Source organism: Amborella trichopoda, chromosome 1 (genome assembly GCF_054954075.1).
Source record: "Amborella trichopoda isolate Santa Cruz 75 chromosome 1, AtrichopodaSantaCruz75HAP2 v2.0, whole genome shotgun sequence".
NCBI lineage: Eukaryota > Viridiplantae > Streptophyta > Magnoliopsida > Amborellales > Amborellaceae > Amborella > Amborella trichopoda.
Window position 1 is genome coordinate 47,596,435 of NC_142336.1, and position 27,142 is coordinate 47,623,576.

The 27,142-nt window shown below is 35.7% G+C and overlaps 1 protein-coding gene across 1 annotated transcript in view; it reads left to right on the forward strand.

Moving 5' to 3' along the window:
* The window catches only part of GMI1 (gamma-irradiation and mitomycin c induced 1), a 109,979-nt gene that overhangs the window by 12,213 nt on the left and 70,624 nt on the right, over window positions 1–27,142 (forward strand). The window contains exons 7-15 of the mRNA XM_020672217.2: window positions 911–983; window positions 8,144–8,199; window positions 8,290–8,395; window positions 8,538–8,606; window positions 18,651–18,737; window positions 20,533–20,577; window positions 24,075–24,210; window positions 24,386–24,456; window positions 24,529–24,657. Of these exons, the coding sequence (XP_020527876.2) occupies window positions 911–983; window positions 8,144–8,199; window positions 8,290–8,395; window positions 8,538–8,606; window positions 18,651–18,737; window positions 20,533–20,577; window positions 24,075–24,210; window positions 24,386–24,456; window positions 24,529–24,657 (772 nt within the window). The remainder of the gene's footprint in view (window positions 1–910; window positions 984–8,143; window positions 8,200–8,289; window positions 8,396–8,537; window positions 8,607–18,650; window positions 18,738–20,532; window positions 20,578–24,074; window positions 24,211–24,385; window positions 24,457–24,528; window positions 24,658–27,142) is intronic.

A 27,142-nucleotide genomic window follows, 5' to 3' on the forward strand; every position in this document is an offset into this window, starting at 1 on the left:
AAATTTGCCTGAAATATCTATCTTATTTTCACAAGTGAATCAATGTGCTATATCGTATGGTTTCCCAAATATGTCTATGCGTGTTATTCACTATCTCCCATTTGTCCCTGCTGTTATTTGGTTCATTTTAAATTGTTGAAGTATGGGGCTCCAAGATATTCCAGACCCCATCCTAGGTTGTAACAGTATTTAACATTTCTATAGCTTGACATGTATTGAACATCACATGTTTGTGATGCATTAGATAAGTAAGATAGCACGTGGAACCAACAAAATTCTAATAGATGGCTAGACCATTTATGTTCCATTCGGTTCACTCATGTTTGGTAATGATCTGGAGAGTTGGAACATGTAGTTACGTGACAATCTGTCTCCAACCATGGATGGAGAGATCTTCTATTTCCTGGGTAATATAATTGGAATAATCATATTATTCTTCATTTGATTTTGTATATGCAATATTCCTTAATGTTTATCTGCCCTTCAATTGAGTCTTTCAAAAAGGCATACTGTACTACCACCTCTTTTTTCTCTCTCTTATTCTATATCTTTTTAGTGGCTGGTTTGTCTGGGCACACTTTGGTTCATAACTTGGTTTCTCCTATTTGTTTACTAAAGTATTTCTTGTGGACTGCTTTTTGCTATTTGATTTGTTCATTAAATTTGTTTTGTACATTAATTGAAATATGAATGTCTTACAGGGGATAGTACTAATTTTTGGGTCAAATCATCAAAATGATAGAGGTTAAGAATGCTTCATGATCTAGTGATTTGCCATTTTAGTTTTTCTATTTAATAATGCAGGTTCCCTCTGTTAATTGCTTTGATGGTAACTCATTGTCTTTTGCCTTTACACGAATGTACAATTTTCTCTTGTATATGTCTAAATAGCTGTGTTGCCTACTTTTAGGGGTAAGATGGGTTCGTCCAATCATCGGTATTATAGAGTTTCAGCTATAGGTGGTGATCCACCATATTTATTGGTAAGCACATATCAAATAATTTGTCACATTTATAATCACGTTCGATTATTTAATTTATTCAATTCTTTCTTTTGTATTTCCTATTGACTCCTTTCTCACTTTAGGTATGTGTGTATGCAATGCAAGGGGGGCACATCTTTGTATGTACATATTGCATGCACAGAAACAGTTTGATGCCATATATTGCATTCATAAACAAAGAGGACAATGATGATAATATATGGAGAAATAGTTTGATAAGAAATTCATTTATATGTGCATAATAAACACACGTATGTGTCTGTGTGTGTGTGTTTAGTATCAATTGATAGATAGATCGACTATTAGATAATCTAGATACATATATATTTGTACACACTCATATTTTCATGTACACATCTTGGTATTTGTATGTGTGAGTATATGCTCATATGGATGGTTTTGTGTGTGTGTGCGCGTGTGTGCATGCACAGCTGTTGTACATTGTGTATGTGATGTATTTATGTATATGTTTATGCATATATGCATGTGTATTTAGATGTTCAGATAAAACACATCCAAATATTCCTACTTCAATATCACTTGCCGTTGATGTGTTCACAATAGCTGCTATTGAACTATTATTTTTTGTTTAAACAGTCTTGATGTTTGAGTTTCTAATGCTCTTATTTTGTTGGAATAATGAAACGGAAAGGCTGTGATTATTGATGAGATATAATTACCATGTGAAAGGGGTCTTATTGAGGTGCCCCAAGGGACATATGATTTGGGAGGGGGGGGGGGGGGGGGGGGCAGAGAAGATAAAGGCATTGTCGTGAAGAAATACATTACATAAATATTCTGTGGTGTGAAGAGAGATATTGATATATTAGATATAAAGGCACGGGTGGGAAGATAAAGGAGGTGTGAATAAATATGTTATCACAAGCTTTCACAATTTATATTTAATTCTTAAAAATTCACGACATGAGAAAGGCAAACAATCAAACTCCCTTGCTTATTATGGATCTCTTTCTCTCTCTCTCTCGCTCTTTCTCTCTCTCGGTTTTTAGTTTGAATAGGGTATCTCTCCTCCCTCTCTGTTCTTTCTCTCTCTCTCTCTCTCTAATTGCTCTCCTTTATTGCTTACCAAATCCACATCTTAGTTGGAGGGGACCAACAACAATTTTCTGTTACTTTCATTGACATGCTTGTGACCACATATATGCAATAAGCACACACATGGATTGCACTTTTCATGTTATTGACTTTACTCTCCTTGTCATAAACTCTTAACTCTAATATGACGCATGCCGCATGTATATTTTTAAGGGCCTACCAGGTAAAGACAAAACTACGGAGATGTAAAACAAAGAAGAAGTCCAAAGCTGTGCAAACTTTGGCATCTTGATATAAAACTTGTGGTTTTTCTAGGTTGATTTTATCATAGGTGATGTTATAACGCATACCCATAAAGCGAATGTAGCTGAGATGAGGATGTTGAGATGGATGAGGATGTTGAGATGAGAAGGTATACAATTCGAAGTAAATACATTCAAGAGAATTTAGGTATGACACCTATAGGCAATAAGATGAGAGAAAATAGACTTAGGTGGCTGGCCATGTGTGCTGCGGGCCCAGTACAACATCTGTTAGGAGGTGCGAGTTAATTCAAGTAGAAGGCTGAGAAAGGGCAAAGGGTAGACCTAAAAAGCAATGGTTGGGAGTGGTAAGAAAATATATGGGGACTTATGGCCTCACTGAGGGTATGATCCTTGATAGAGCAGAATGATGGACCAGGATTCTTGTAGCTGACCCCAATTAGTTGGGAGAAGGCATTGATGTTGATGATGGTGATGTTATAATGCAATGCAGCGTATTGCATTGCATGGAAACCTATAAAGTGGCAAAAATACATTTAAGTGAATCGCGAAAATTGCATGTTCAAGATGATGTAAGAGCAAAACCATCTTGAGTCCCCACCTTGGCACCTAGGCGCCTGCCTAGGGCAAAAGCCTAGCACCTAGAGGCAGATTCCCTTGGCGATGCGCCCAGATGTCTCAAGCAGGTTGCCAAGATGTTGGGGAGGGCGGATTTTTCTTCGCTATCCTTGGGGATATGTTCCTCTTTGTTGATGTGTATCATGGAAATTCCTATATCTCTATCAGGGTATTCAATTGATAGCTAGCGACTCCTTGCTATAAGCTGCTACGTATGTATTAATTGTGAGAATGTAATTCTGTGATATACAGCTGTTCTTTATCTCCCAAAACTACATGGTATTGCAATTTTTCCATGTCACTTGTGATTGAAGTGTATTTTAGATGAGAAGTACTTTTCTTGTCATTTCCGGTAGTGATAATATGACCAATAGCCTCTAGCAGATAGCTACACTAGAAGTTGATAATCAACCACCCCACTTGTATCTAATTGCTGAAACGGACCACCCATTCTCTCAAACAAGGCTTTTTACTATTGTTTTTTTGAGAAATTTTTTTTTTTTTTTTTTGAGAAAGATGGCTTTTTACTACTGTTTTGAGTCCATGCGTTGGGGGGCCCGATGCAGTCAATAAATATAAAAAAATTCTAAAAAATCTAAAAGAAAGGTTAATGAATAGGAAAAAATATGGACGTCATTTATGTGGTAGTAGGTATTTAAATTATTCATTAACTCCAAAAGTATTAGCTGTCAGAGATTTTGTATATCCAATATCCGTTGATATATCATAGAAGACATTAGAAAGTAAAAACTAGAAATTAACTTCATAAAACGTTCAACAACCATAATCTCAAATTTGTTGTTAAAACTTTGCTAAAACTCAAATCAACCTCCCAAAATAAACAAATCAACAACCAAAATTCATTCACGACAAAAATCCAAGAATTTTGAAAAATAAAATTTTCGCCACTTTTTTTTTTGATCGATTTGATCTCATAAAGGCCACGGATGTTGCTGATTTTGGTGGTTTAGGGGGTTTTATACCCCCCAAAATCCTTTCCCCCCTTTTTAGGGATTGAAAAGACCAAAATACCCCTTCTTGAGGGGGTATTTTTCATTTCACACGCAGTCCGCATATACGCCCTATGCGGGTTATGCGCTATGAGGCTGCAGTGGGATGCTGCACATATGCGGACACATCCCATCAAAAGCCCATATGCAGTGTTTGGTGATGCGGTTGCGAGTGTATTGGGCATGATGTGGTGGCATATTCGGCGATGCGGCCGCATTTTAAAAAACTGGTCACTGTTGCTTTCAACATTCATCATCGTCATCTTCAGCATCCGGGCAATCTCATTGCAACTTGCTTATTTTTACTTCTCTCTTTGTGAGCTGTCTAACTTGAGCTTCACTTTGGATATCTATTTACAACCAAAGGGTACTTCAATTTTTTTTTTCCTTTTTGAAATAGCCAAAGACCACTTACTATTGTTTTTTCTTTTGGTGTTCTTTTAGTGGATTTTTTTTGTTGAAATTTTAAAAATTTTCTTTTAATCTATATTGCGAGCTAGGTGCTGTATTTTGGTATTTTTAGAGAAGGGGAGTGTTGATGCTCTAGTTTGTTCTACTCATCAGGCTCCTGGGACCAGAACTCCCATATAGTGGCCCTTCTTCAGCCATTATTGACTTCTAGAGTGGCACTTTTAAGAAAATGAAACTTATAGTAACTTTCCTGATCCATTCATCTTGAGTAATGGCATGCTAATAGATCGCAAATCTTCAGAGAGTTTTTGGCCTTGAGTATAATTTCAGTCTGCTATGGTACATTGAGACCTGCATGCTTTGAAATTCTTGCTTCAGTTCAGTCAACTGTCAAAATTCATGATTTAAGGATCTACCTTTTGTGCATTTGAATGTGGATGCATAGTCTATGATGCGTAAAATGTGTTGATCGACACTGCCATGATATCATTTTTCGGTGATACTTCTATTTACATCATCTATTTTTTAAGTATTTTTAGATCATGGTATGCGGATACATGAATTTTTTTTGATCTCATATCTTGTCAATAGATGCGTAATACTTCTCTAATGACTTCTCACTTTTTTTTGGTTGTTAATTCTTGTCAATTTAGAGGTTTCAATCTTCCTTTGGATTGAGCTTACTTCTGTAAGAAAGAAGGAATCCCACATAAAATTTGCATTCTTTAGCTGGGACTGGCATTTCAATGTTTGGTGTGATGGAGCCTGTGATCTAAGACACATCCATAATATTTCGCAACCAGTTTATCTGAACTTCTTTTTTATTCCTGAGCAGGGTAATGTGGGGTTTTGGGCATTTTATTGTGGCCAATTTATATTGTAGTCATTATGTTCAGAAAACTCAGGTTTCATGTTTCAATCCCTGGGTATTTATTGTGGAAAATTTGACTCTACGCTCAATTGTATAAATCCTCTCATGTTGCTAATTGTCAGGTTGCGATATTGAAATAAAAAGTGTTCACTATTGAAATAAAAGGTGTTCACTAAGCTTCTTTAAACAATAGCCAATATGGCAATATCTGACCATAGGTTTACCATTAAGGCATGAGGGCACATGTGTCTATGTCATCAAGTCTTCCCTAAAAGTTGTGCCTGTTCTTTATGAAGGTGGCTGGGGGGTTGATTTCATCTGTAATATACCTTACAATTGGTTTTTGGTCCTCTTATGTATGAAAAATTTCCCCAAAACGCTTATATAAGGGTTGTTATCATCTATAGCTCATATGAGTGTTGTATTTTCTGCTTGTGTGACAGCCCAGTTCTTCAAACCAATTGCAAGAACATCTGAAGTTCTCATTGACAATTGCTAAGTTTCATGCATGATTCAGTTGCTCAATACTTGAGCTTGAGGTTACTCCTTCATTATGATATTTTCAAGCTAAAATTTAATATCCAGAACCTAGTTGTATGCCTCAGGTCATGGCTCTTTTATAGGTGTCTCACATTATATAAGTTATTTGGAATCTCCAAATCTTCAAGCTAATTTCTATTGGATCATCATTATCATCACCAGAGCCTTTTCCCAACTAATGTAGATTCAGGATTCGTTGAATGTTTTGGGAAAAGTTTTGGCTGCCTACCTAACCAGTGTTTTAAAATGTGGGATGCGGGCAAAAGCGTTGGGGGGGGCCCAATGCGGTCTAGATGCAGGTGCATCACCACGATGCGGTCAATAAATATAAAAAATTCTTACAAATCTAAAAAAAGAGGTTAATGTATAGAAAAAATATGGAGGTAATGTAGATGATAGTTGGTATTTAGTTTATTCATTAACTCCAAAAGTATCAGTTGTCGGAGATTTTGTATCCACTATCCCTTGATAGAAACTAGAAACTTGAAACTTGAAACTAGCTTCACAGAACATTCAACAATCAACTACCATAAGCACAAGCCTGCAACCACAAACTTAATAGTTACAAAATGCTACAAACTAAAGTCGATGAAGATTTGTTCACGACCCTTGAAATCCTCGATTTGTTTTCACAAGTTCTCCTAAAATTCCTCAAATCAACACCCAAAAGATTCAAATCGACAACCAAGCATTAACGAATGCACAAATCGAAGAGGTTCAACAAATAAAATTTCCGCCCAATTTTTTTTTTGATTCAATCGATCCAATAAAAGCCCTCAGATGTTGCTGAAAAATGATGTTTGGGGTGTTTAATACCCCCCCAAACCCTTTCCCCCATTTTTGAAGGTCAAAATGACCTTATTACCCCTTGCCCAAAGGGTTCAGTTTCTAAAAAATGGACAGATTATGTGACCTGATGTGCTCTATGCGGGATACGGCTATGATGCGGACAGATGCAGCGCATATGCAGGCGCATCTCTCCAAATCGCATATGCGGGCATGTGCGATGTGCTGGGCAGTGCATAGCGCCTGATGCAGCCCGTTTATGTGGCAATGCGACCACATTGTATAATACTATACTTAACACAGCCCACCTCCTTTACCTGGCTTGGGACGGATTAAGGGATTGTTTAAGGTCCTCACCTTTGTTAGGCCTAATTTCCATAAGATATTTGATTATGAACAAATATGATAATCAAATTTCACTTAGATGATTATGTTTGAAACTGGCAACAACTTCTAGAATCCATAGGTCCTTGACCTTGTGTCTCTATGTTAAATACATGACAATATTACATTTAGACCAAAGTCACATACACAACTCAGGCTCCTGGCCCATATGGTGTGGATTTTTGCTGGGTTCCAATGAATTGTATTTCCTCTGTAAATTATGTAATAAAGATGAGTCTATCCTCTGTAACTTATGCAATAAACATGAGATCCCTCAATGCCAACCGACCAGTCATTATAATCTAGCTCCCAGTTTTACTTCCTGTACACCAATTTTTTTGTCTTTACGCAGATCTGTTACCCACCAAGGGCGCACTGCACCCGGATCAAGTTTTTATTTCCAAACTCTGTAGTGTTGATTGAAGTTTTCCTTTTCCTTTATGGATTTTGTTTCTGGTCTCTGAACCCTATTGGCTTCTCTCTCTGCATGCTCTATGCCTGCGGTCGGCCTCTATTGAGGATCTGAGTGTTCATGGATTCTCTCTCTTGTGTTGTATGTGCCTATGTTATGCTTTATGTCTGTGCTGTTTTCACTCTGTGGGTTCTCTCTCTCTCTCTGTCGGTTTTGGGATTAGACTCTGGGGGTTCTCTCTCTTGTTGGTCTGAATTCCATGGTGGATTCTCTTTTCTCTGGTGCCTCTTGATTTCTGGATCAATTCTGTTGGGTTCTCTCTTTTACACACTCTCACTAGGTTTACTAGTGAGTTCTGAATGGTTGGTAGGTTGGTCATGAGTTCTGTTTCCGACCTGGCATCATTGGAGTCCATGGCTCTTGGAAATGCTGGTCTGTTTTGTATTTTGGTGATGTTTTTTTATGGAAAAGATACTGAATTGGAAAAGGTAAAGGGGGAGAGGTTAAATGGAAATGGGGTACAAAGAGGGTGTTTGATGGGAGGCAGTAGGAACCTGCTACAATAAACGTGAGGTGGCACAAAGGGATGGATTGCAAAAGAAATAAGTGGCCAAGTCAGCTCCCAAACATGGTAGAAAATAGTTGAATTGCAATAATGCCCCCCTTTATGTTGCTCTTCGGAAACTCTAGCTGATAGATAATGTTTTTGACCCTCATTTGGCTATTTGCTTCTTTGTCACATCTTTGTTGCACTAATGCTTGCTGTCTGTTTTTACTTTTTGATGCAGCCCTGTTTTGGCATGTATGGATATGGAGGTGCTGTTGCCTCAATGCATTTGGGAAGGTTAGGTACCTGTTTATCACCTCTCTAGGTGTGTGCTGATGCGGGAGCCTCGGTTGCATAATGTGGGATTTCTTTGTTCTTATTTTGCAGATCAGCTCTCGTTTCTTCTAAGACCAAAAGATCAAAGAAAGTTCTGACTCTAGTGCTTGCTAGAGATGAACTCTTGAGTAACTCCAGCTCTGAAAAGATATGGAGGGTAATGGTTATAGTTTGGCAGATCTTAATCTTGTCAATGCATGAAATTCTGGTTACTTATTCTTTGAACTCTGTGGATGCGTAGATTTTGTTTACCAGATTTTGTTTAAAATGGTAATAATATTTATGTTGTTATCGTGTAGACCGATGGCGGTATCAGAGATCCTTTAGTGGAAGAAATGCAAAATTCACCGCATGGGAGTTTTACCAAGGTAGCTCCATATCAATTGATTTATTTTTATTCTTGGTGTTTATCTTTATAATGTTTGATCTTTTGACATTATCCTATGGACTTTATCGTCTTTTGCTTCCTTTATCACCTAGGGGAAATACAGCTAGACAACAGAACTTGTCAATTGTGTGCTTTGGGATTGGGGTATAAGTAACTCAAGTGCCATTGCTTCGCCTACAGTCAGTTATGATTCGTTCTAGAAATCTTCTAATGACCATGGTCCTTTCATAATTTTTGTGGGTGAAACTTGTTGAAAGATATTTGATTTATGTGTACTCTAAACAGCCACTAACTGAAGGAGGAAGCGAAATGGAGAGAGAATAGAGATAGAATAGAACGAGCGAAGAGAGATAGATGCGTTGGGGGGCGGGGGGGCGGAAAAATAATGTTGTGATCCTTTCGCAGGATAACTCCGGTAATTTATATTATTATTATTGATGAGAAAAATTACACAAAATACGTGTGTCTGAGTTTGTCATCCACACTTATCCCTTTAGACTCAATTATTCCATTTTATATCCCAAGCTTACTGTTGTTCTTTGAACACTCTCCCCAAGTTGGAGCATAGATGTCAATTATGCCTTGCTCGACAGCTATATCTTGCAGTTAGCAAAGATATATGCTAACTGATCTCTCGATTTCACATGAGGAGTACAAATAATGCTGGCTGTAATCATTTCCCTTACGAAATAGCAGTGTACCTCCATATGCTTCAATCTCTCATGAAATATGAGATTCTTAGCAATGTGAATGGTAGCTTCATTTTCACAAATTAGTTAACTGAACTTTTAACTCCTCTTGCCAATATAGTTTTCATCCACATAACTTCACATGCCTCATGTGCCATAGCTATGTATTCTGCTTTAGCACTTGATCTGGCTACAACATTTTGTTTTTTTACTTTTCGATGAAATTAGATTCCCACCAAGAAAGGTGCAATAACTTGTTGTTGGCCTTCTATAACGTGCCCATATTGAAGCACCCATATGACCATGATTAGTAAACAACAATCCTTTGTTACGAGATGACTAGAGATGCTTTAGGATGCGGTAGACAACGTCTAAATAAGGTTTTTGAGGGGTATGCATGAACTGACTAATTGCATTAGCAAGATAAGAGGTATCTGGCTGTGTAATTGTAAAATGTATAAGCTTGCTCACAAGCCTCCGATATTGAAAAGGATTGTTAAGTAACTCTTCCATTTGTTCATGAAGTCTATGATTGGTTTCTGTGGTATATCCATTGGTTTGGCCCCCAAGATTCCAGTTCATTTTAACAAATTCAGCATGTGCATCCTCCGAGAGATAGCAAGTCCCTTCCCTTCTTTGATCTTGTCACTTTAATATCCAGAAAATATTTTAGTGGACCTAAATCTTTTATCTCAAACACTCTTCTGAACTAATATTTAAGATCTTCAATATATTCTATGTAATCCCCTATTACTACAATATCATCAGCATAAACTATGACTACTGTAATCCCAACTCTGTTTTTCCTCACAAACAATGTATGTTCATCTTGAATCCTTTTAAACCCAATCCTTAGCAATGCTTCACTAAATTTCTCAAATCAGTTGTTGGTGATTGAATAAGCCCATATATTGTTGGGTATTTGTGGCTATTAAAGGCCTTATGTGAGCATGTACATAGTTGTTGGAAACGCTGGGGAACCCAAATCATTTTTAGAACCGGAATCACGGAATCGTGGCTGGCTAGAAGATTCATGTCTTGGTAACTTCACTAAATTTCTCAAATCAGTTGTTGGTGATTGAATAAGCCCATATATTGTTGGGTATTTGTGGCTATTAAAGGCCTTATGTGAGCATGTACATAGTTGTTGGAAACGCTGGGGAACCCAAATCATTTTTAGAACCAGAATCACGGAATTGTGGCTGGCTAGAAGATTCATGTCTTGGGAATCGTTGTCCGTACATTAGGAATTGCTAGGCACGAGCATCGTAGTTTTTGAGAATCATGTTTCGATCGAAATAGATCTAAGTTTCATCCACATATGGAATTGAGATTCCGTCCTTCTGGGAATCGAGATTCTTGTCCCTGTGGAATCGACACTCCCAGAATCAAGATTCATTAATATGTGGAATTGAGCTTCCGACATCTATGGAATCGAGTTTTTGACATATGTGGAACATAGATATGTTGTTGTTTCGAATCGAGATTCTAACATATTTGGAATCGAGTTTCTGAAGTATATGGATTAGAGATCCATGCCAGTTTGAGATCGAGATTTACAATAATATGGATTTTGGAATGCGTTTGATGACCCCTATCAGGAATCGAGATTTCATTTTTATGAAGAAGGAAGCCACAAGCACATCTTGAGCCTCATCAACTTTAGATCCTATATTGGATGTCTCTTATTCGAAGGTCATTATATACAAAAGACAAGTATTTCTAAATTGTTATTTTGACGTCATTATTATAAAGACAAAATAGGATTATGTCTACGTCATAGTTTTACTTTTAATTGTATGTGTTGTATTTACCATTTATATTTTAAATTTAAGGTAAAGGCCATCCAGGGTGGCACAAGTAAAATAATGAAAACTTGCAACCACTCGGGCATCCCTAGATATTTTTTCCTCACTCAATGGACCAATATTCTTCACCATCATCTGAGAGTGGTGACCATATGTCAAACCTGGCAGCCACCACCCCAAGGAAGCATCAAACTGAATTTCGATGGGTGCTCTTTAAGGAACCCTTGCCCGGCAGCGGTCGGGGGGGGGGAGGGGTGTCTTTCGAGACCACCTAAGCAATGTCCTTTTGACCTTCTCAGAGTATATTGATATAAGGGACTACAATCATGCCGAAGCTCTAGCCCTACTAACTGGGCTAAAAATCTTCGATCCTTCCTTGGGCCCTATTTTGCTATTAGAAGGGGAGTCCTATAGTGTTATCTCTTGGGCAAGGAGAACGAGCTCTCCACCATGGAAACTAGCCTCTTTGTTTGATGAAATTGATCATATATGCAGTGATATGGATTTTTCCTGGAGGCATATTTGGAGGACGTCCAACAACTTCGTTGACTTACTGGCGAAAGAGGGTGCTAGAAGCTAGGGCCGAGGATCAATGCTACCCGGGTCCGACTCCTATTTTGCTGAGGACTAGGGTCTCTCGACTTAATTTGGCTCACTTTTTTGGTTTTTTCCACTCAATGTATGTTTGCAAAAGCTTATTGTATATTGTTGTAATTGGGTGGCCTTATGAGCCCTTTTTGTATATGGTAGAGTAGCAATTTTTACCGAGTCACTCTTCTCTAGGGTGATCTCCGACCTCTTTGTAACTTCTCTTCAGCAATGCAATGTTAACATTCATCAAAAAAAAAAAAAAGCATTCGAAAGAAGTTTTCTACTCCAATTGATGTGGAATCAAGATTTAATCCTCGCTAGAATCTAGATTCGATATATTTGGGAACGTCTAGCCACAATCAATGGGTTCAAGTTTCTAAAGATGAGTTGGATCAAGATTCCGAAATTAAGGTATTGAGTTTTTTTGGTTTCGATAAATGGTTTCTAAATATGTGTTGAATCAAGACTCTGAAATTAAGGAATGGAGTTTCCTTGGTTCCAAAAAATGGTTTCTAAAGATGTGTTGTATAGAGATTCTCATGAAGTTTCCTTGGTTCCGAAGAACAGTTTCCGTTGATATTCCTTAATGGAAACGTGGAATCGGGTTTTGGAACTGGAAACACGAGGTTGGTGGAGAGATTTCGGTAACTATGAGCATGTAACCAAATTTACTATAGTGGAACAATAAATCCAATTGGAGTGTGGTCTAAAGGGACCGAGAGATTATGGTCTAGAGGGACTAAGATAGGCAAATGCTTTGTTGAGCTTCCTTAGCTGCATGTAGGACTTTATACCAACTGCTTTACTGAGCTTCCTTAGCTGGGTGTTTGGTTATGGAGATCTTAGGTTTCCGTTAAATGCCATTTATGTTTTTGTGGTAGTGAGAATATTGTTTGTGATGGTTGGTGTTGTTTTTAATACCTGTATCAAAATGTTGATTATCATTTTGTTCGAGTCATCCCATACTATAACTTTATAAGCCTTCTCCAAGGATCGGTAAATGATGTTATCTTTCAAGCTTTCAGTACAAGATCCTTCACCGAGGGTTTTGGCCAACTGTTTAAGCAAAGCAATCATTATGTTCTATGTGATTTATTTACTGTGTTTAATTTTGTGGAGAGGGAACTAAGTGTTATGGAGAGCAGTCTTTGATTCTGACAATTAAATTCAGTGTACGACTGACTGAAATCTACATGTTGGGTCGTGGAATTTCCACCTCACCTAGGCCAAGTTGGGCACCTAGCACCAAGAGCCCATGCGTGTGCCTAGGGTTTTTATGACTGGAAAGCTGAAATAACCCTCGGGTTTAGGAATTCATTTCCTCATTTGTGAGGTCAAGGGATCAGGGAGTATTGGAACCTCCCAAGTCTCTCCTAACCACATTTTTCTAAAAGAAATTGGGTTGACCATCTAAGGCTTGAAATCTTTCCAATATGGGGAAATATTTTACTGGGAAAAGGGCAAGTCGCAACTTATTATTTGATTTTGATGCTACATAAAATGTTTTGGGGGCTTAGAAGGTATGTCATTGATATGTATAGATGCCTCCTTGGATTCCAAAGCTTTGGGAGTGGAGCATTACATAAACCTAATTCTTTAGATGTTAGGTCACTTAAAAACCTCATTGAAGTTTCTTGTGTTCATGAAATAATGTCTTTACTTGTCAAAAATTATGTTTCACGAGCTCATGAGACTCACACTGAAGCTATGATCCTATGGTGATCAGGGAGGGCCTCCACTTCTGTTAATATCTACATTCTGGTACTGATGTATATCGCCCTTTACTTGTGCAATTCATTGTATATTTCAAAATGCTTATGGATGTTTTTGGGAGATTTGTAAGGAACTTCTTGAAGTAGTGTAAGTTCAACTCAGAAAATATAGAGGAATACATTAGTGAGGTGATGCAGGGAGAAATTATTAACCAGAATAATAAAAATAAAAATAAAAATAAAAAAGGTGGAGGGATTATACTCTCTTTCTAGGTTTGCAAGGGACTTCTCTCTTTGGTATGCAAGCGAGTTGTGATGACCCTAATTTTTTTGAAACTGAATAATAACAATAATAATAACAATAATAACAATAATAACAATAATAACAATAATAACAATAATAACAATAATAACAATAATAACAATAATAACAATAATAACAATAATAACAATAATAACAATAATAACAATAATAATAATAATAATAATAATAATAATAATAATAATAATAATAATAATAATAATAATAATAATAATAATAATAATAAAAAAAAAAAAAACAAAATACTTGCATAAAAAAATGATTTTGAGTGATGGTTCATTGTATTGTTAATGCACCATGGGATCACTCTTTTACAACACCCTTTATTTCTGTCGATTTTTTTTTAAAAAAATATTTAATTAAAATATTAGGGTTTAATGTGGCATCATGAGATAATGATATAAAGTGAGGTGGCAATATAAGAGAATAAGAGGAGGTGATGTGGCATCATAAAATAATTAACAAAAAAATAAAAATAAGAAAGGAGGACACATGCCTTGACATGATGTGTCAAGATGGGGAGTGTCCTCCCTCATTTTAAAAACATTCCCTCCCTCTCATGAGCAAATGATGAAGCTCATCAAAGTTCCTTCTCTCTCTATGTAAGTCTATTTCTCTCTCTTATTATAATTATTTTTTTATTTTTTTATTATTTCTTTCTCTCTCTCCCTCATAATATTTTCATTACTCTCATAATAATATTATTAATTTAATCATATTCTCTCATAATGATATTATGATATTAGTAATATTCTCATTATTCTCATAATAATGATATTCTTGTAAAAATATATTATTTTCTTTCACTCATAATATCCTCATTACTTTCTTATAATATTATTATTATTTTAATAATATTCTCACGGTCATAAATAATAAATTTTAAGATTTCAATATTATGTGTATCAATTTTAGATTATTACACATGACTTATTCAGTTATATATGATACATTTAATTTGTATTGTGGAGTTCAATTAGCTAATTTGTTAATATGAATGGTTTTTACATACGTATTACATGTGTCATCATTACATTATTATATTATTTAATTTAGTATCAATTTTCATTTGTATAGTGTTTGTATGCATATTTTTTGCACTGTTTAATATTGTAATATTCATTATAAGTTTTATTTAATTTTTATATTACATGTTATAATATGTTATCATCACATGTTATAGTATGCTCTCATCATGATAATGTTCTCAAAATATTCTCCTAAAAAATATTTAAGAAACTTATAATAGTTCTTCTCTCTCTCTCATCCTGTTCTCATAAAAACAATTCTATAATATTTTTTGCTCTCTTATATGAACATATTTTTATGCTTATTTCCCCAAACAACTGATTTGCTCTCACTTCTGATACCTTTAGTCAATTCCACTTCGGCAACGGTAATAACATATCCATCTCAGAGTGACATATAAGTAAATGACTTCATTTTTCCTGTAAAATCATTATTAAAAAAAATTGATATTTCTGTAATATTCCAAGAGATATTTCGGCATTTAATTGTAATATTTCCAGCATAAATTTTAGATACTGTAAGTGTTATGTGCAAGTGGCCTTACTTTCCTGAAAAACAAGTGTTTAAAAATTTGGGTTTCTGCGCTATAAGTTTTACGTGTTTCCGTAACGTGATTATTTGAAAATACTGTCAGTGTTATGTGCAAGTGTTATGTGCAAATGTTATGTGCAAGTGTCATGTGGAAGTATTATGTGAAGTGTTGTGTGCTAGTGTTTTGTGCAAGTGGTTACTATAAATTGCTTCATGTGAATTCATGTTAATAATTTCAAGGATATTTTGAAAATACGATATTATTGTTTCTTGAAATTTACTACATTGATATATAGCTTGCAATTGGCATAATAATGTCTTTTGAATTTATATGCATGATAATATGACATATTGATGTCTCTTGTGACGTATAGCATAAACATGTTGATGTTTCTTGTGATTACATATGAGATATACTTCTGATAAGATATGTGTGCATGATAACATGCTTCAGATAAGATATGTGTGCATTGTAACATGCTTCTGATAAGATGTGTGTGCATGGTAACATGCTTTCGATAAGATATGGACGCATGGAGACATGCCTCTGTTATGATTTGATGAGATACTTGTGTCGGCAGTTGTGATTTATTTTTACTCTCTATGATAGGATGAGAGTTAGGAGTGTGTATGTTTGGGTGGTCGCTCCCCCAAACTTATGTTTGGCACTATTCATTGGGACCCCTTTGTTAGTGTAACGCTCTCTTGCTAAAAGGGCAAATGAGAGGGCCATGTATTGCAAGGCCAGTGCTTATCAAAAGCCCCAAAGCGTGTTGGGGTTTTGTGCATGTGTGAGGCACTATGCAACGGATTTACCCGTTGGTGGTGCTTCTCCTGTGGGATGGTAGAAGTTCTAACCTTGTACTCGAGGTTAGTGCTTCTACTGCAGGACTTCTGTTGTTGTGAGAACTTGTTTGATCATATCTGATACTTAATTGCAATAACGTTTTAAACAACTAAATTTAGATTATTGTTGATCTTGATATGAATCATGTGCATTTGGTTTATGTATCATACTTATTTTCTTTGTCCAATAAGGAATACAAGATATTTGTAAGATTAGAAATGAATCTGTCTAATAGCATGTATTATAATGCATGAAATCAGTAAATTGAAATTCTGCTTAATATGCATTCTTTTTCACTTTCTAACCATGATTTTTAAGGATAATGATGGTCACTTACTGAGTAGCCAAACTCATCAAGCTATTGTGAAATTTTTTCAGAGTAATTTCAGCCATATTTTTTGTATGTACGACAATAGTAGTTTGGAAGAAATTGTAGTCATGGATAAATTCGCCTTTGTAATTTTTTTCAATCAAAGTTGTATATATATATATATATATATATACATATATATATTTGTAAAATAGATCTTCATGTTATTATAAGCTGTGAAATAGACTTTGTAAAAGAAAAAAGCTTTTGAATGGAAAATTTGTTTTGGAGCAATATATAGTAAAAATTTCGAATTTGTTTTGCTCTTTAAGAATGATCTGTCACATCTCAAGAATTTTAGTGTTATAAAACTTGGGGCGTGACAGGAGTCCACCCCAAAGATCTTTTCACAAGACTCAGATTCTTTACTCAATTCCATTCCCTCTGTTTAGAGGGGCCACACCTCCTTTAATACAAGGAATAGAAAAGAAATAAAAATAGAATATGCAAACAAACCTATCTCCATCTACCACCTTATTCAACCCTTCCTTATCTCTGTGTATACTCCACGTACTACCCTTTTCATCTCTCCCTTATCCCTCTCTAATATCCCTCATGTTTCTCTCTCTCTTTTTACTTTATCCTAACCAAGCTACCTCATTAAAACCAAGTGTATCATAACCAACCCAAAAAATATAAAATTTTATTTGCATCATTCTCCCAGGGTTGAGAGAAGGTAGACCTCGAGCTTACATCCTTCAGAGGTCAGTTGAATAACTGGTGATGTAATCCCACCTTTCTTCTCAGTACTTTGCCTTCAATAAACCAATTGATCCAACACAATTTGTAATAGAACTCTAAGATCTCTAGCTCAATCGTGATTTCTTTTTCGAGTTCCTAATAAAACTTGAGAAGATCGACCTAAATACCAAGATCATGTGGATGCTCTTCAGATCGTGGTTTTTGCATCACAATGTGATTGTCACATTTTGGATCGGTACTCTTAGTTAGTCATGGGCCTCGATCCATCTTTACAACGAAATCTGGTGTCAGATCTTCATAGTTGCGAGCAACCTCTTCTCGAATAATGGTATTCTTCAACTGTTGTAGCGTCTGTTTAATTTTTTGTATGTCTCCTCGAATACCCTCCAAGGCTGTGTTCATGCTCTTCCTAATTTGTTGATCCACAAACTCCATGATTTGCGGAAATATATCATCGAGTGTAAGAGCAAGTTTCGATGGCATTGTGATTGATGGATCTTACTTGCTCTGATACTATCTGATGTAGGGAAAACTAATAGCTTTAATACCAACTGATGCAGGGAGAAAATAATAACCAGAATATTTAAAATAAAAATAAACAGGGTTGAGAGATTATACCCTCTCTTTGGGACTGCAAGGGAGTATTCTCTCTGGGTCTGCAAGGGAGTCTTCTCTCTGGGTCTGCAAGGGAGTCCATTCCAAAGATCTTTTCACAAGTCCCAAATTCTTTACTAAATTCCAGTCTCTCTGTTTAGAGGGACTACACCTCCTTTAATACAAGGAACAAAAAAAAAGAAAAAAACTATCTCCACGTACCACCTTTTTCAACCCTCCCTTATCTCTCTCCTTCTCTCTATACTCCACGTAGTACCCCTTTTCAACTCTCCCCTATCTCTTTCTAATTTCCCCCACGGTTCTCTCTCTTTGGACTTTATCCTAACCAAGCCACCTCATTAAAACCAAGTGTGTCATAACCAACCCAACAACTAATCCTATCCATATCCTAAACAACTCAATCCCCAAAAATAAAGGATTCCAATGCCCACCATCAAGTATCCCATAATATAAAAAATTCCTAACCATAAAATAAAATGGAAAAATCCTCTACATGTATGAAATACAATTATAGTGAGCTTTCCTTAAAAAAAATAAAATAGATACATAACCGTAAAATAAAAAAAAAATAAAAAGGTCAAATTTTTTATTTGCATCAATCATGGATTGATATATTTAATTATGGAATTCTATTGTTTTGCTCATGAATTATTGTTTTTTATTTTAATTTTTATTTTTAGAAATGTATTTTGTTTGTTGTTTGAGATGTTATGCCTACATGATATCTATATTGTACTTTGTCCTGCAAGTTTGACAATTTTGAGAATTCTCTCCATAAATCTCTCTCTTTGTTCTTATTCATTGCAAGGTTGTTATACATGAAGCAAGAACTGAAGGGTTGGACGAGTATCAGCTGATTTACAGATTGAAAGACATCTACTTTCCATACATTCAGGTTTTCTGTTAGACCTGGACCTAAGTCCTAGACTATAAGTGTGTTGGTGGTATGAGGTTTTTTATTTTAGTTGTTGGAAATTCCTATGTTTCCTAATCACTTCAGGAATCAGAATCATTGAACCGTGGGTATTACGATGATTCCTGTGGTCGTCCATACAATGAAATCGATTCCTATTGTATGGGAATCACAATCCAATAAGAATCGAGATTCCTACCTTGTTGGAATCAGGGTCCCATCAACTTGAAATTGAAATTCCTAACTTATGGGAATCACACACCAAACCACTTGGAAAAGGCCAGAAATTATCACTTGCCAAGTCCCAAAAGGCAAAAGGTTTGAGGTTTTAGATTAGGGCAGTGATTTCATGCAATGATGTTATAATGCAACAACCTTCAAAAACCTTGATAGGGCCATTTGTTTGATCCAAATTTCAAAATCTACACTCTTTTCATTCTAATGAACAATCGCAAAAAAGAAAATTTGAAAATGCAACCTAGAAAGTATTTTTTTAGCTCAATTAATATAAGCCATCCATTTTCGTGATATGCTTAGATCTAAGACCTTAAGAATGATCTTTTTTCTTTTCAATTTTTTTAGATAATTTTATTATCATTAAATTAACAATATTAAAAAAGAAAAAATGATTTTGAATTCATAAAGGTCTATATCTTCATATTCATTAAATGGACAATCTAGATTCATTGTTGGAGGGGACTCATTTTGACCATATATGTGGTGCAAATTAGTTTTTTTTTTTTTAGATTGATTATTGAGATAAAGAGAGTGTGTGTGCAAAATTTGGGGTCATACAAATACCACAAATATGGTTTGCTAGAAGTGTGGTTGCATCGTACTATGATACAACTGTTGCATGAATCATGGCCCTTTAGATTATCTATAAGCAAGAATGCCTTCGTATTAGACTCCACATGTTGAGTATACTTTTTCAAGGCTCCCCGATTATTGGAATTGATGTCTTTGACGACCTGCCCTTGAAATTGGAGTCTTATGTATTGAGTGCCATTCATCACATTTCTCCACAAGTATAGGAAACCAAATCGAGTACCCCTAACTAAGTACTTTCGGGAAGGTCTTGATTGAATAAAGAAAATGAAATCACTTAATTTTTTAGTAATGCATTTTGAAAAAATAAGACATTTAGTGCAAATTCTTGAAATTTAAGAATAATGTAAACTGGAGTTTGTTGACACCCATAGAGTTTTAGATTATTAATAGTATGTTTTAAATGGCAGAATTTTTCAAATAATGTTTAAAAACTTTCATGCTATTCCTAAAAATTGGAAGTGAAGTCTCATATTGGTTGAATCACGACCTTATGCACTTATGAATTGCAATATTTAATGTAGTGGAATCTATATTCCAAAATCATTGGAACGAGATTCAAAAATGTGGAACTGTGATTCCTAACCTCTCGGAATTGGGATCTGTAGCTATTCCTTCATGGAAATGTGGAATTATGAATTCCGAACTGGAATCGCAATTTGATTGCTAATGACATTGCAACTTAGGATGGACAATTCCAGCAATGGTAATTTTGATTAATTTTTCGAGTGATAAGTAATCGAATTAACTCGTTTCTGAATGATTTTGAGGAGACTTCTTTATTTAATAGTAATCTAGTTGTGAGATGTGGAATTGGCGAGTCTGAAAAATCTATTGCCATATTTTACTCTATATCCTAGGCAATAATAAAGTGTGATACTCTGTTGATTTTGTTATCTCATTGTAGTTGCTGCCACTGTCTAATATGGTTGTCTCCTTGAACTTGCAGTATGATGAAATGGGTGGAAAGACAACTATGCCTATTGAGTTTCAGGTTTCCCTTTGAACCTTGTATCATGTATATGTGGTGCTTGTTTCTTTCTTGTTTCAACTATAATTGAATAATTTATTTATTTATTTTCATCGTCTATGGGTGAAATGAAATATGGCATTTGTATTACAGATTATATGACATTGCTGAGTCTTTGAGCATCATGCATTCACTAGTGATCTTGATGAGAATATTTGCTAGACATGGTTTAATGCTCTTCACATCCACCTGGTACAATATTGTCCAACTCTGAAGTGGCTGCATTTTGTGTTGTCTATCAAACAATTCATGTCAGCTTCCTGGTTTATCTCAGGGTAATGTATTTAAATGTTAACATGCATAAATTCTGTAATAAACACTATAAAGAAAGTGTGACGGAAGAGGGAAAAAGTTAGTTGTATAAATTCTTATAATTTGGAAGCTAATCCATGGTTGTGGCATGGATAATGCATGAAACAAGTGACGAGTTGCTATGCTTTAGCCTTTGGATATGGTCCTGCCTCCCCAGTTCAAACTTTTAAATGAATCACAACTTTCAATAGGAAGTCATATTCAAGTGAAAGTTAGAATTGCACTTCTTCAATCATGAGATTCTATTGAATTGCCCTATTTTGTCTGGCTTTCTTTTGATTCATATGCTAGAGGAGCCCTTTACATGTTGAAAGGTGTGGCTATGTAGAAGTCAAGATATTAATTCAAAAATTTTCTTTTACTTTTGTTTCAAATACCTGAAATCCACTTTCATGGGCCACAATATGTTGTTGTAATATTAAAATGAGGATGCGGTAAGCATGCGGGCTAAACCCGCACATGTAGAAATGTGACTCCTCTTAAAAGTTCTATTTTTGAGATGAATTTTTGGACTTAATTTTTTAGGACATGTAATCTCTAACATGGAGATCATGAATATGAATAAATAAATAAATTTTAAAAATAAAAAAAAATAATTCTATTAAGAAAACATTTGGACTATTAGTTTTCATTATTTTTAAATGGACCACCTACTTGCATCCATCTTTAAGATGGATGTTTTTCACATCTGGACCGCATATGTAGAAATGTGGTTCAGCCTGCCTGAAATAATTTTCCTTAAAATAATGCCCTAGATACATTTTAGGATCTTTATTTTGCAGCCAAGAGAAATAAAAGCTATTCAGTACCTTAAAACTATTGTCCATTAGAATTTTTAGCACAAAATAAATTCCTGAAAATTTACAGAAAATAGCAAATAATATTGTAAATTAATTTAAAACTATTGGGAAGGGTTACTGGAAGATGTATGGAGTTATCCTACCAGGATTTGGTACACTTCATGCCAAATTCCTTGACCAATGGCATACTTTTGCGTCTTAACATGTTGCCGGAATTCTGAGATTGGGAAGCTTTATTGACAATACTTCTTTCTCTAGGGTTTTAGAGAGCTAAAAAATAAACTAAGTTTTATAGAAACCCATTGGGAAAAAATTTGGGTTGAATATGTGACTTGTTCGCTCTTGAGGCTCAGTTTCTCTCTTCTTTCATCAAAATACAACAAACCCTTGCTCTAGGGTTTCTCCATAGAGGAGAGAGGGTGGCATGAGATAATGAGAAAAAGAACAAAGAATTGGTGTGTGAGAGAAAAGAGATAGATTTTGTCTTGGGACAGAGAAAGATCTTGTAATGAGAGAGATGGTTCAAACTAAATCTTTATAGAGAAAGAAATATGTTTCCTAATTTGAATAGGATTCCTTCTAACTATTGTCTTATCCAGTTTTCAGCTAGACCTTTAGGACAAATAGGAATTGTATGGGGTGAGAGATTTAATCAGAGCCATCCATCCTAAAAATCAGCCATCATGATTTTGGGTGGAAAGATAGGGAATGTTATCCTTTTAAACTTTGACTCAAGTCCAACTCCTATTTAAATTTGAAATATAATCAAACTTAAATATTATTTAGATCTCCCATTTAAATTTGAAATACAATCAAACTTAGATATTATTTAGATCTCCCATTTAAATTTGAAATAAAATCAAACTTAAAGATTATCTAGATCTCTAGATTTCATCGGAAACCAAATCTAACTTAAAATTAAATAGATTTCCCTTCGTTAACCACTTTAGAATTTGAAACAACAAAAACAAGCAAGTGGGGTGTACCCCCCACTTCCTTAAAACAAGGCGTGCCCCTCAAAAAGTGGCGTGGTCCTTAATTTACCACAAAAAGGTGATGTGCCCTATTTTACCATAAATAATGGCGTGCGAGTAATTAAATATTATTTAAATTTGAAATAGTGGGGCGTGCCCCCCCGCTTCCTAAAAAGGTGGCACGGAGCTTTTGTTAAAAAAGAAAAAAGGTGTGTGGTCCCTATGGGGACACATAGACCCCACACATAAAAGAAACACACGCACATGTGAAGCTAGATCCTTCGTCCCTCATGTGTCAATTTAAGTTTTGAAAAAATTTAAAAATACCCTTTGAATGTATTTTACAGCACAAATAATATTTAATATTTCTTAAAAACTATTTAGAAATCATAAAAACATAATAAAATATATTTGGAGTGGACTGATACCTCTGGGTCAAAATAAGAGACAGTAAGGGTACTCCACTCGTCTCAGAAACCATGATCTGCTACTGTTCTCTTATCCAACCGAACAAAGTCCCATGACCCACAGTCTCTTTGTAGGGGCTCATGATTGACTTGTCAAAGTTGGATAATAAGAGCAAATCTAGCACTTGTCACCGCAATGGAAAAGGATGTTCTCTTTATGCACTTGTACATTTGTCCCTTTATAGCGTTGCTCCCCAGTAATGCGATTGTCATGTATACATGCCATGCGGAAGTTTGTTAAGGTTTTGGCCCTTGCTCTCACCGGCCTACAACCGCACATAGGAGACTGCACAGTTCTCCTGGCCTATAACGATGATCACTGGGCATCTCTCTGTCCTCAACAAGGGACGATCCACTGCAAACCCTTCTTGATTGCGTCACATGCCTTGGTTTAAGATGGACATAACCAAGGCCAAAAATTGCTTAACCCTTAGCCAGTCAACACACACACTCCCACTGAAGTGCATATTGCACTATAAATATCATTTTTACAAACTCTCTAGGCCTTTAAAAGCCACAAAACCCCAACACATACTCTCTTGTGCAGGGCAGATGGCACATTTCATTGTTAAAGAAAATGTTCAAACCATTAGAATGCACGCAGATGGTTACTTTCAGTGTAACATTTTATTCCTTACAGCTTAGGAAGTTTATGCATCTTTTTTTTTCTTCTAGACTGGATATAGGATTAGTATAATTGTAGAAACTGTTTGTTTTTCAACATTTAGAAAAGTGAGCTAATGTCCATTTAGGAATTGCAGTGGCTATAACTTCTTGGCTCTTGTCTGGGTTGTTTATCGGGCTTGATTGTTATTGATGTAGATGTGTCTTAGGCTGTGTTACTATTCATGTGTCTGATTTTGTGAACGTACCTTGTACTTCTTTCCATTTTATGCAACCTTTCATAGGTGAATGGTGTCGATTTAGCTGAAATCGATGGAGGGGAAGTGGCTGTGACAAATCTGCATTCTTGTAATGGTGGTGAATTTGTTCTACAACTTCTCTTTAAAGTCAACCATGGGATGGAACCATCACAAAGTTTAGGTATGGAGCTGATGATAAGATTGGTATATTGTAATCATGTGATTTTCTATTTGCTTGTTTCTCTAGAAATATAATGGGATGCTTTGTGATTTATTTAATTAATGAATCTGTACTACAATTAATTTTGTCATCAGGAGTTTTAGGAGGAACTTCATTCTAATTGATTCTATTACAGGATCGAAGGATGGTGGGGCAGATCGTGTTGCTAATGCCCGGTTAAAATGTGTTTACTTTCCTATTGTGGAGGTGAATTGTTTGTACTTCTCCATTTCTTAGGCATTTCTGCTGCTGTCAACTTCGTGTTTTTTGTCTTTTCAGGGTAAAGAAAGTATTGATAAGATCTTGGAAAAGCTAAAGTCCGAAGGATGCAGCATATCGGAGGATTTTGATAGTTTTTGTCGTGTATCTATTCGCCGATTAGGACGGTTACTTCCTGATGCTCGATGGGTATGATGCTTCTATCTAATGTATAAATTTGAAATTTTTATCCTTTTCTTCCATAATTGGAAAAAATTTCTTTTTCGATCTTCATAAAGTAGTTTTGATATTGTTTGCTATGTTTATTGCTCCTATATTGTTATGGATGTGGATTGCATAGTATGATTTATACTTCATGGTAGGTTGCCTAGATTTTTGTGGTTTTTGCTGATATATCTGAATTTGAAATTGTCGAAGGAGTTGATAAATTTTTTTCAGCGAAAAACAATACTAAAAATTAGTAGGTCACCTATACCATTCTGATGTTATGCATTTATTGCAGATACATGTTTGTTGAGATTATGTTTGGTAGGGTGTGACTGTTTAGTACATGTGACTGACATTAATACCAGCTAGCTAGGTACATACTATGACAGCACATGCTACTTAGGAATTTGTGCTTTTACAAACCTGGTATTTTTTTGTAATTTTTTTTTTGGTGGTCGTGCAATGCTAAAGGTTTAAAAATGAGTTTTTTTTGTCCAAATGAGTTTTTTTGGTGGTTGTGCAATACTAAATTTTTTTTTTTTGGGGGTTTAAGAGCTTAAAAATGAGTTTTTTTGTGAGAGCGCAAGTTTGGCGATTTTGTTCTCTATCTGTGTGTACTAAAAAAAAAAAGCAATATGTGGCTGAAAGTCTGGTAGTTTTCAAGGATTCCGGCCACTCAATCCGCCCTCTTTTGTACCCAAGTCAATTTATCCTATTTTTTTGATTCATTTTTTATATTTAGAAAAAGTTGGATAATTTTTGGATTTTCAGGGTTCTTGCAAAGAGCAATTAATTTTTTTCAAATCTTTGCAATGGTATGTTTGTTGCACTCCATATAATGGTCTTTTTGGCTTTAACAATTTAATGTTATCGGTATTTTCTTATATGGTAGCTTACATGTATATATTTTATATATATAAACAACATACTCACAGAATGAGTGTAGCTGAGATGAGGATCTTGAGATGGATTAGTGGCAAGATAAGAAGACAGAGAATTTGAAATGAATACATTCAGAAGAATTTAGGTGTAGCACCGATAGGTGATAAGATGAGAGAAAGTAGACTTAAGTGGGCTGGCTATGTGCAGCGCAGACCTAGTGCAACACCTGTTAGAAGGTGCGAGTTAGTTCAAGTGAAAGGTTAAAAAAAGGCCGGGGGTGGGCCCAAAAGGACATGGTTGAAACTGGTGAGCAAATATGTGGGGATTTATGGCCTCATTGAGGGTATGGCCCTTGATACAACAGAATTGCGGACCAGAATTCATGTAGCCAACCCGAACCACACTTGATTTCATAACTAATAAAATGATTTTAAGGTTTTTTGGAATTTTCAGAAAATTTTAACTAGAAGAAAAATGGTGGAAAATGAACAATTTCTGAAATACCAAAGGGCACACAATATGTGACGTATTGGCATATGTAAGGCCAAATAACAGGTGGGCCCACATGGGCACATGGGGGTTCCATAGATGGTCACCACATCCCCTTACATGATGCTGACGTCATCATTTGGACCGATGTGTCAAACTTGTCTTTGTTAATGTGGACCTGTGTGGAAGATTGTTAATTATGCGATTGGAGTTTAGAGAAAGCAGTTGACCTTGGTTTTTTTCATCAGGAGTCAAAGGGAATTTGTGTTGTGGGTTCATTGCTGGACACATTTTACAAGATTGTTCATCCATGTGTAAAGTAACACAAGACATGTGTCACGTATGATTGAAGCCCATGTGCCTCTCTTTTATGTCACACAGCTCTCCTTTCTCTCTCTAACTTTTTCTTAGTTTTCACTTGGGTTTATTTGACTTAAATGATTTTCCCATGGGTGCAAATGAGATCAGAATGTAGTCTTTTGTAGAGTTTTAACTCAAGGGAAATTAGAGTTTGAATGACTAGGGGATAAGGTGTGAATCTCCAATCTCAATTGATGATAGCTCATCAATGATTTAATGCCTTAGATGAAGCCTCTTTGCAATACATAGATCTCCAAGATCAATTGCCCACATTGCTTTAAGGACTCATTTACTGCTAACTTTCTTCCATAAAAAGGGGTGGTGGGTAGTTCATTTCTTGTCCATCTTTTTTAGTATTGTGATGATGCCAAAGTTTCGCCCAACTCATACTCTGCCTTGATGCCCCCCTTTATGTTCTTCCCTTGCTATTGAGTGGTAGCCATTGAAGCTCAAGTGAAGGTTCTTGGATCATATTTTGTTTCACCCACTTACTACATTGTCTTGTTGCCTAATCTTTTATTTCACTTCTCCGCTGAACTTCGAAAGGCCCTCTACTTGACTGAAATCTGAAACTTTTCACTCCATTACAGTGAGTTTTCTGAGCTATTTGTACCCCATGAGGGTGCAGATTGAGTCATCCTTTGGTCCATATCATTAACCCAATAATCATCACTTAAGCTCATCACCTTGGAACTCTACATTAAGGAAATTTACAGGAGCACACCGATGACCTAGT